General features: G+C 51.3%; 1 protein-coding gene across 2 annotated transcripts; it reads left to right on the plus strand.

Annotated features, from left to right (window-relative positions):
- On the plus strand, positions 1 to 10263 carry LOC106503912 (galectin-9B-like). Of its 2 annotated transcripts, none has more exons than XM_018064285.1 (5): positions 1 to 127; positions 4697 to 4788; positions 7362 to 7563; positions 8374 to 8484; positions 9997 to 10263. In XM_018064285.1, exons 1-5 carry the CDS (start codon positions 53 to 55, stop codon positions 10000 to 10002), a joined length of 486 nt encoding a protein of 161 aa, XP_017919774.1. In that variant the 5' UTR covers positions 1 to 52; the 3' UTR covers positions 10003 to 10263. The 2 variants fall into 2 exon arrangements, with proteins under 2 accessions (XP_017919774.1, XP_017919773.1); XM_018064284.1 differs by lacking the exon at positions 1 to 127 and adding an exon at positions 3548 to 3646.

Raw genomic sequence — 11157 nt, forward strand, 5'->3', positions numbered from 1 at the left:
GAATTCTGTATCTTGGTGAGTCATTCCTGTTGCTGAGGTCTGCCTGGACAGCATGCAAAACGGCAGTGGTTCAGAAAGTGATGAAGAACTGGAATTCAGGGAGACCCAGGCCCCCTTCAGAAACCCAGTGAGTTCCAGGGCTGGGGGAGGCCTCAGCCAGGGGGACGCGGCTCTGGGGCTCTGAGGAAACAGCTCCTGCTGTGTTGACAGGACGCCAGGGGAGGCCTCATTCCAAAGAGAACAGACGAAGGGCAGACACACCAACCAGGGCGGCCCTGCCCTCACTCCTGCCTGTGTCTGTCTCCTTGGTGCCGCTCCAGGCCGGGAGGCACCAGGATTTGTGCATGGGACAGATGTTTCCTGAGCTTCCTCCTGATCTCTCTCCTGTTCTCGGTGCTCAGTCGGGGAAGAAGACTCTAAGTAATAAATAGAAAAGTGAATTTCCTTTTTTTTTTACGTGAAGGAAGGTAAACGTCTTCTGGGGAGGATAACAATGGAACATAGCACTTCAGGGCACTTACTTGGAAGATGATCTCCCTGGGTTCAGCCGTTTACTAGCTGGATAACCTCAAGCAAGTTACTTTACGTCTCTGGGCCTCAGGTTCTGCTTGGGTCTAATGGGAATAATCAAGTCACCACCCAGACCTCGGCTAAGGATCAAGCAAGGTAGCACGTTGAGAGCATTTGAAAGGTATCTGGCCCACTGTGGGGGGCTCTGAAAGTGCTTAGAATTGTTAGGAGTCTGGGTGCAGGAGGAAAGCCCTCCGGAACAGGTGTCTGGCATCTGAGGGTTGAGGGAGCTAGGCAGGGCAGGTCAAGGGTGTCTGAGAAAGACAGTCCCAGGAGGGTGGAGCGGGCTGCCCCTGCACTGTGGGGTGCAAAGGGTTCTCTTCTGGGCATTTTTACCGCCTGTGTGCAGGTCTTCTCATAGGCAGCCTTGTTTAAACCAGCGGTCCCCACCTCCAGGCATGGACTGGTGTTTGTGCTTGGCCCGGTAGGAAGTGGGCTGCACAGCAGGAGGTGAGCAGCTCATGAGCTAGTGATGCTCCATCTGTATTTATAGCCACTCTGCATCACTCACATCTTCCCAGCCTTGTAAAAATTGTCTCCCGTGAAACTAGTGCCTGGTGCCAGAAAGACTGGGACAGCTGGTTTAAACCCTTATCATCTCCACAACATGTATGTATTACTCAGGCTCACAGAGGTGGAGGCCACTTATAAGGTTCCCAGGTGATAAGGGCTGAGGAGGGAGGTGTCTTATTTCCCCCATCCGAGGGAAGGAAGTGTCCACAGAGAGCACCGTGAGGGAGGAGGAGGCAGGCAGGCGGCAGCCTGGGTCCCAGGAACTTTCTGAGCTCACTGCCTCCTGGCCTGGCTCTGCAGTAGGAGCCTCTCCTGGGCTCAGCTTCCTGAGAGGCTGGGCAGGTGGGCTGACGAGCTCTCGTGGGGAGGGAGTGCATGGGGCATCAGGTGCTGGGGAGCTGCTTGATCCCCACTCATGCCCACCTCCCCAGGAGCCCTGGTGTGACCTGTGTGCTCCATGGAATGACCAGTGCCCTTCAGCCCGTCTAGTGAGTGCTCCCGGTGGGGCTGGAGGAAGCTGGGCTACCTGGTGTGTGCCTCCACAGGGGTCTGAGTCAGGATGTGTCGCCTGGGTCTTGTTCTCCATCAGATGGGGGACCCGGAGCTGCTTCCAGTTTCAGCCATTTTATTATTCTGATGGCATGTGTTTACTCTCTAATCCTTGGATTCAAAAGCCCAGCTGTAGACAGGTCACAAGACTTGGTGACATCAGAGCTGCCAGCACAGGGAGCTGGGAGGCCAGCTTAAAATGTGAGGCTATAAATCCAACATAAAAACCCATCTTCCTGGGGCTTAGGAAGCACAGGCCTGTGCTGCACTTTCCTGCTAAGATCACACACACACGCACACGCACAGAGGGGTCTTTAGCCACACCAGGCTTAAACCATACAAATGTATTTCCTTACAGATCTGAGATTAGATATCTAAAATCTAATGTCAGCAAAGCTGTTTCCTTCTGGAGACTTCAAGGGAGAATGTGTCCTTGTCTTTTCCACTTCCAGAGGCTGTCCGCTTGCCTTGGCTTGTGGCCCCTTCCTCCTCCTGCGATTTTTTCTTTTTTTTTGGACTGTGTCAGGTCTCAATTGCGGCACAAGGCATCTTCATTGTGGCCCATGGGCTCTCTATCTGTGGCCCATGTGGGATCTTAGTTCTACAACCAGGGATCTAACCCTCAGTCGCTGCATTGGACGGCAGATACTTAACTGCTGCTGGACCCCCAGGGAACTCTTCACTTTCCTCCTTCTCTAAAGCCGCAGCTTCTTGCTTCTGCTGTCACATCTCCTACAACCGACTTTCCTCCTCTGCCTCCCTCTTTGCAGACCCTGTGACTGTTGGGCCCACGCAGATATTCCAGATAATCCCCAGCCCCAACACTCTCAAGATTCTTAATCATACCTGCACCATTTAAGACATTAAAATCTCATGAAGTTTTTTTGGGGGGAATCATTCCCTAAGATTAACCTGTACTGCCCGCCCCCATGAGCCACACAGGGCTTCCTCCGTCCTGCCTTCCTTCTGTGCCCAGAGGACTCGTCCTATCACTCTATACCTTCTCCTCCGTCCTGCCTTCCTTCTGTGCCCTGAGGACCCCTCCTGTCACTCTATACCTTAGTGTGAATATGCTTGAGGGAGGAGCCCATGCTGCCAGGTGGATACATTTTAAGCCTTGTCTCTCCTGATGGTGAGAAAGGCTCTTAGGGGGATTTCAAACTCCAACAAATGAGGCGATTCTTCATTAGGGAAGAGTACCATTCTAGTCAGCCTGTGGTAGGCTGATTCTACTTCTCCAAAATCACTGACATGGATTTTGACAGAAAGAACTCAGAGATGCAGAGATGTTGTGATTTGCTTAATGTCACCAAAGTTTTTAATGGCAGAATTCAGACCACACCTCGGGGCCACAAAAGACACCTCTGCCCGAGGTCCGGGAGCACAGTCTGTCTGAATGGGGTTCTGGCATCACCGGTTATCTCCCAGGGCCAGCTGTGCACACTGAGCTCGGAGGGGCTTCCCTGGATTTTGGGTGGTCCTAAAACTGAAGGACATGGACTAGGACTGAATTGAGCTGGTGTGTATTTTTGTGTTTTGTTTTGTTTGGCCTTCAGACTGTTTTAAATCATTGCCAAAGAGAAAGTATAATACAGAGATATTAGTATCATAAACCACACATACCAGCCAGTCAGTTTCAACTCATGAACTATCTGTTTTATCTCTGCCCAGCTCTACTTTCCTTTCCACCCATGGATTGCTTTGAAGCAAATTTAGATATATCAATTCAATGCAAATATTTCATTATATGGCTCTTATAGCAAAGGAAACCTACTATAATCCTTTTCAAAGTATTTAGCCCCCCAAAATTAGAAAGTTTTTCAGAAGAAAAATCTCAGATTTCTGTCTTCTCCTAAAGACTTGGAAGCTCTGACAACACTGGGCCTGGAAGGGTTACAGCCGAGACACTGCTCTTTAGATGAGGAAGGTGATGCCTGCTTTGCTGCAGTCTCCACCACTCCCGACTGCCCCCTACCTGGCCAGTTCAGCTACGCAAATCACCTGCTTGGTTCCTGTAAGCATTTAATCTTTGTAAAATATTACTTAGAGGAGAAGGTCGAAAATACTTCAACAGTGTGAAAATGTGAAAATTGACTTGGAGACAGCTGTGTTGAAGGCAGTTTGTACAACCACGTTAGATAGAAAGCATTCTGGAAGGATGTGCCAGTCTCTCCCCACAGACATTTTCTCATTAATCATCAGTGTCACCCAAAAGCTGGGACTTGTTCTCATTTCGTGGATGAAGAAACTGAGGCAAAGAGAAGTTAAACAAGCTTCTCAAGGCCACTCAGGTAATGAGCAGCAGAATTAGGATTCAAAACTGAAGGATGCCTGGCTCTAAAATGAAGCGTCTTCACCATAAGCCTGGGTCCTTTAAAGAGGCTCAGGAAAGAGAACACGACAGTGATGGGGCCCAGGAGGTGTGGAGATGCCAGTGAGGATGTAGGAGGCTTCCTGGGGCCTGGAGGAAGGATGGGAGCCCAGGAGCAGGAGCAGAAGTGGGGGCTGCCCCCTGGCTGCAAGGAGGCAACCGGGAAGAGGCATTTTCTGAGGCTGTTGCGGGGGCATAGGTCAAGGTCACCATTGTTCTCTGGGTGGGGTGGGCAGGAAGGGGAGGATGACTTCTTGGCCTTCTCAGCTGAGCAGAAGGTTTATCCTCGAGAACAGGTGGGTGGGTCTCTTTGGTCCATGGTGGACCCCTGAGTCCCCAGCCAGGACTTGGGTGTTTACCAGCAGCTTGGCTTGGGGTCCTGCCACCCCCCTCTCTCCCCTGGTTCCTTCCTGTCTCAGGGCTGTGTACTCGCCACTTCTTCCCTTGCCAGCTGCCAGTCTGACTTTGTCACCTCCTCTCAGAGCCTGAGGGGCTCCTTCTCCCAACCTCAGAATATCTGTGTCACTTCCTCACTCCAGGGCTGGAAGGTCCGTGGAGCTGAGGCTCCTTCTGTCCTGTTCGTGGCTGCACTTGGTCCCTAGGCTGCTGCCCCACATCCAGGCCAGCCCCGGCCAGGGCTGGAGAGGATGGAGAGAAGGAGGAAGGCCAACTGACACTGTCTCCTCTCCACAGCCTGTTCCCTTCACTGGGAGGATCGTAGGGGGTCTCCAGGATGGACACAAGGTCACCGTCATGGGGCATGTTCCTTCCAGAGGCGAAAGAAGGTACTGGGAATGTTGTCGCTCTCACCTCACCCCTGAGTGAACCAGGGTGCTGCCAGCTCAGGATGGTCCACCCAATATCCTCCAAGCTGCCCACACCCAGTTCAGGGTATGGGAAGGTCCCAGCTCTGCCAACAATGCTCCTTGCCCCCTACCACATACCTGTAGCATCCAGGACACCATCAACCAGACTCCCCAGAGACAGGGGGAATGGAGGATCACGGTCTAGGGAGGGAAGCAGGCCAGCCCGGAGGTGGAGTCTGGGACTGAACTTCGTATACAGTGACCCAGAGCTGCAGATGCGTCAGCGCCCTTCATTTCCTCTAGCCAGTCTCATCTGCTTTGGAAACTTCTCTTGAGGTGACCTGGAAATATTTAAACGTGCCATCAAAGTTGTATTTGGTCTCTTTCAGTCTCAAGGTTTTTCTCATGAAAGTCAGTTCAAAATATAGATAACTCAGCAGTTTCCCATTCCCATTCTCCCAAGGGGACTGTCTGGGAACAGAGAAGAGCTTGCATGTATTCCAGAGGTGGGAGGTCCTCAGGAGTTCATGCAGCCGTGGCTGAACTCTATTGAGCTCCGGGTGGTGTGGAGGCCTGGGACCTGTGCACCCTGAGGTCTGCCGTGCCCACGGGGGCCCCTCTGGACACGTGGCCTCTCTCAGAAGCCTCTCTGTCCAATTGCAGCTGACTTCTACCCCTGCTGTTCCTCTCGTTACTTTGCATGGGGCCTGGGGACCTTCTGGATCCCTCCAGGCCCCTCCCCCCACAGCCCTACTTCTACATCTGGCTTCTAGATGACTTCCTCTGCCACTGCCTCCCCTACCAGGTGACACGGCCACAGTGATGTGGGACTCTGAGAGCCCTCAGTGCCTGCAGGGGACTGTGAGGGAAATGAGGCACCCGATTCTGAAACTCTGCCCGCAGGGGAACCCGGGACCTTGACTATGAACCCCACCCCTCTCGCCCCCTCCCTGTGCCAACCCTTCCTCCCAGCACAGGAGGGCTTGCTACTCCCACTCTGTCCAATAGAGCCTGTCTCTACCTCCGAGGGCCCCCTTCCGATGGGAGCTGCTGTTCTCTCCTTCCCTGGGGCAGAATTTTCAAAGGAACCCAGGAATGAAGCTGGGGGACTGCAAGGGGAAAACGACACCCAGAGACATGTCAGAAACACTCATCTTCCCTTTAAGAGAAATAGGAACTTAAATATTCTCATTTCAGGGTCACTTGGAGCTTCGTTTTCATTGGAGGGAGGGCTACTGGGTTAAGAAACACACCAGTTCCTCTTGCCCCTAATGGCTGAGGGCTCACAGAGCATCCTGGTATTTAGGATGGCATTCAGGACTCACAGCCTTATCCACGAAAGCAAATGGGCTCTGGGGGTTTCCTGGTGGTCCAGTGGTCAGGACTGCAGTCTTCCACTGCAGAGGTCATGGATTTGATCCCTGATCAGAGAACTAAGATCCTCGAGCCATGAAGCCAAAAGAAACCCCAGATAAACAAGCAAAACAGAGCACTCTGCTGGTAGAATGTCCACTGAGGGCCACCCATGGGTGTGGGGCAGTGCCTGGTTCTGTGGTGATGGCATGGGAGCCAGACGTGCCGTCTGATTGTTGTGTGTTAGCTGGGAGCCTGAGTGACCCCAAGAAGCAGATTGGGAACCACACTGGGGCTGAGTTCAAGCAAGGTGTTGGGAGAGAGATGCTCATTAATTAATTTAGGCTGGACCTTGGTTAGGGGACATGCATGAGCTCCATCTGGGAAAAAGCAGAATCAGGATTTATTGCATCCTTTTGATGAGCTATGCCCCTTGGAAGCTTCTTTTGTCTTCACTCCTCACTGTATAGTTTCAGCTATATCCAAAAGAGGTGGAGATGGTGAGGGGCTTCTTCCGAGGTGAGACGGGAACAAGAGATACTTATTTAGGGGTGTCCTTGGGCCGTTTCAGTTGTCATCCCTGAAGGAAAGCAGTCACCTCTTTTCTGCATGGGGCAGTTTGAGGATAGCATGGTCCTGGGGCATTGCAGACCACAAACAGGGCAGAACTGGGGTCAGGGTCCAGGCCTGCTGACCTCTCTCAGGTCAGGTGGACACACGACACCCTCTGAAGAGGGACAGACACACACTCTGAGGTCCCCATGCCCAGAGACCTAGGGCTTTTTCTGCGTCTCCCCTTTAGACACCATCTCTGTAGGTGTCCCATCAATGCACTTGTTCTTTCCATTTGTCCTCTTTCCCAGCTGAGCAGACACAGGCTAACCTCCAGGGAGCCACCACTTGGCCCCAAAGCCTCTCACTTCTAGGCACATTCCTCTACTTCCATCTTGGACACAAATTTCTTTACCCATTTCCTCCCTATTTTTAGAAACCCACAGTGTAAGGGCAAAAAGTGGTAACTGCACAAACACACACAGTGCAAATTCAGTGAGCCAAAGGGATGGGGCGAGACTAGGGATGGGCACCAACCAGCCGCGCAGGTTGTACGCAGGCTCCCAGACGATGTCCGTCAGAGTGAGCACCTCCTGTTCCCACCCTTGGCAGTAAGCCAGGATACTGTCTGATTTTCCTTGACCTAGGTTTTCAGTGAACTTTCAGAGGGGCCACCACGACCGTGAAATTGCCTTCCACTTCAACCCTCGGTTTGAAGAGGGTGGGTATGTGGTCTGTAACACAAGGCAGCTAGGAAACTGGGGGCCGGAGGAGAGGAAGATGCAGATGCCCTTCCAGAAGGGGAGTCCATTTGAGATCTGCTTCAAGGTAGACAGGTCTGCGTTCAAGGTGAGTGGGAACTCTCCTCTCTTCAGCTGTCTGTTCCCCAGCCCCATAAGGTGCTGCGAGCAGCCTTTAAATAGTCATGTGAGCAACACTTTGTACAGAAGAGGACTATTTGCTTGTAGGGCCGCAGTCTCCTTACACACCTTAACATGTTGCTTCTTTTACTCTGGAAGTAAGCACTAGAGAAGTCACCGTGATGCTTTATGGCCTCCTGGGTCCTTCAGTCCAATTTATTTCCATTTCTCTGTCATAGCCCTTCTTCCACTCCAGGTCCCTGGGAATATTTGTTTTTGTTACCTTGTTGCTGCATTTATCCAGGTGTTATTAAAGACTTAGTTCTGCCTTGAATGCACGTGGTTTTGAAGCAGAGCGGTGTCTCTGGGCTTGGGGAGATGGGAGGGGAGCTGAGGTCATCTGTGTCTTTTTTCTCTGTGTGAACATGAATGTCCCCACCCCCTCATCACACAACCTGAGATCACTTCTTCTCTGCTCCCCATGGACATTTGCATGTATATTTCAATAACACCACAGGAGAGCTGAGACTAGAAAGACAGACCCACTGTGATAAACACACACCAGAGGAACGAAGAAGGCAAGGACTAGAGTCAGGTGGAGGTTGCCCTTCGATGCACTTCGGGTCCCAAGCCTGTTCCTACAATGGGCACAGTTCTGCAGGCTGTTGCCCTGAGCTACAGGGGATTGATGCAAGAACTAGATACAGGTCTGAACGTCTGGAAGCAGGGGTCCCAGCGGCATGGGTGTGCTCCCACCTGGTCCTGGACCCCCTCCTGCCATGTGGGCCCATCTCAACAGGTGACGGTGAATGGGAGCATGTTCTTGGTTTATGTACATCGTGTGCCCTTCGACCAAGTCAACGCCATCTCCATCAAGGGCGGTGTGAATGTGTTCTACATCAGATTCCAGGTCAGACTCCACCCAGCACTCGTCCCCAGGGGCTGGGTGTGGGTCCCCATCCCCTTGCGGGTCTGCTGTGTGAACCCAAGGTGCCAGCCTGTCTCGTCTCCAGGTGGTTCTGGGTTCACACCTCTGGCTGCCCCAGTCTGTCCTTCTGTCGCTCTCTCTGTCTGGGACACCCGCTCAGGCTCCTGGACTAGCAGGCTTCTTGTCTCTGTCACTCTCTGTCATCCCCTTGGTAAGGAGTCCCTGGGCTTCTAGAAAGAACTTGGAATCAAAGTGAATCCAGCTCTGATCCCCGGCTCTGCCATTTTCATCAGCTGGAGAATCTTAGGCAAGCGATTTCACCTCTCCCAGCCTTAGTCTCTTCACCTGTGGAGTTAGCATGACCGGCCGCCCCACAGGCCATTGTGTGAGTTCAATGAGACCATACACATCGAAGGGCACAGTATATCCTTTCCAAGGCCATTCCTGGGTTTATTTGACCCTCTCTGTGTATTATAATTTTTGAATGTGTTAGCAACATCTAAAAGGTTAGGACCAATTTTGCAACATGAAAAAGTTCTGGAATTGGATGGTGGTGATATTGGCACAACCACAGGAGTGCTCCACTGACACTCATGTGTGTGCTTGGTTGCTCAGTTATGTCTGACTCTTTGTGACCCCATGGACTGGAGCCCGCGAGGCTCCTCTGTCCATGGCGCTTCTCCAGGCAAAAATACTGGAGTTGGTTGCCAGGCCCTCCTCCAGGGGATCTTCCCAACCCGGGGATCTTCCCAACTCAGGGATCAAACCCAGGTCTCCCTCACTGCAGGTGGGTTCTCTACAGTCTGAGCTAGTACACTGAAGACGGTCAATTTTACGTGATGTGCATTTCACCACTGTTTAGCAAAAGAGGTCAGGTAGATTTCTTCTTCCTCCTGAAGATGGAGAAGTCCCAGGAGACTGATTACCTCAAGGATGCTGACTAGAAATTTCCAGACTGGCTGATTAAGACTACATTCCTGGGGAAGTTCAAAGCAGTTAGGTCAGGTGTTACACCTAGGGTTTTTATCATGGGCTTCAACAAAAGTGAGGCCATTTTGAAACTGTGGTTTTCTCTTTAACTATGCCCCACTTTGTAGCAAACTCTCAGCCTAACCAAAAGATATAATCGGAATGTAAGGCATGAGCATCACTCTCAGCTACCGATATAGAGTCCCCACAGCTTTGTTCACCCTTGGTGTGGTCTCCATGGCCAGGACTGTTTTGCTTAATCCCTCTGACATTTGTAACCCAGCAGGACCCCATTGGGGCATCCTGGGACAGCCCTATGACCCATGAGTGTTATAAACCTTCAGCCTCCTAGGCCTTCCCCAAGTTCCAAGGATAAAAGTTAAGTGAGAAAATGCAGAAGCAAAGGGTAACAGTCAAGCAAAACAGAGTGATAATAGGTTAACATTAGACACCATCCAGGAGCTTTAGTTCCTCCTCAAGAGCTATGGGCAGTATCTGAACCAAATTCTTGGTGCTGTTTTACAGATATAGAAATCCCTACCACGTGGAAGATGTTCACTGCATGGTGCTCACACGGTCATAGAACCCAGAAGCTTGATGATATTGGCTGCTGATTACCTCACCACCAACCAATCAGAAGACATCCATGAGCTGATCACACACCCCTCACCCTTTCCCTCACCCTGTGTTTAAGACCATTTCCCTGAAAGTCATCCTGGAATCTGGGTTTTTAAGCTGCCTTGGCTCCTTGCTTGGTACCTGCAATAAATGCCGCACTTTCCTTCATCATAACCCTTGTCAGTAGGTTGGTCTTACTGTGCGTGGATGAGTCGTACTGAGTGGAGGGAAACCTGATCTAGATAGTGATGGATGGATTGGAAATTCTGATGATGAATTCAGTTGAGAGATTCCTTTCTTTAGCAATGCATTGGGGGATACAGAGTAGGGCTTTCTCTTTCCTACTCAGTGGCAGAGAAAAAGAAAGGAAAAGAAGGAGAAAGGGTGTCATGTTTAGTAAAGTGTGAAGACTTGATCCGTTCTCTCGGGCCCAGGCAGCCTACCTGAACGTCATCTACTGCTCTCCGTCCTCACTTTGATTCTGAAGTCTCCATCACTTGGACAGGACCAGGTGCCATGTGGGGCCTTCTTCAGTCCTGAGACATATATCCAAGGTTCATGAACTTGACTGTCATCCATGCAGTTGGGATGATCTGGTACAGTCTCTTTCAAGAAGATTAAAGGGAAGTTTTTGCTCTTAGTGATTCCAAATTAGAAGATAACTGGGATTGAGTTTGGTGAGTTGTAGTCAGACTAAGTGCCCTCCAAGCCTCAGCTCACTTAGTGCTCACGACAGTCATATCAAAGGAGGCCCGTGATTAGCTACACCTCACAGATGAGGCAAGACCGAAACTTAGAGAGTGCAGGGGGGCCAAGGTTGCCACCCCTACATGTGCCACCTTGGCATGAGTATTCATTTAGGCTGATTCTTCTCAAGAAACTGAAGACTCACAGTTTTTCTTTTACCTCCTCCTCAACACGGGGTTGCAAAGAGTCGGACACGACTGAGCGACGGAACTGAACACCTGCAGCAAAGAACGCAGACAAAGGACCTGCTGCAGAAATAGAGCCGCGAGCAGAGGTGTTCACAGAAGAGCACAGCGAGGTGTGGAGGTCAGAGTCCACTCT

Source organism: Capra hircus, chromosome 19 (genome assembly GCF_001704415.2).
Source record: "Capra hircus breed San Clemente chromosome 19, ASM170441v1, whole genome shotgun sequence".
Classification (NCBI taxonomy): Eukaryota; Metazoa; Chordata; class Mammalia; order Artiodactyla; family Bovidae; genus Capra; species Capra hircus.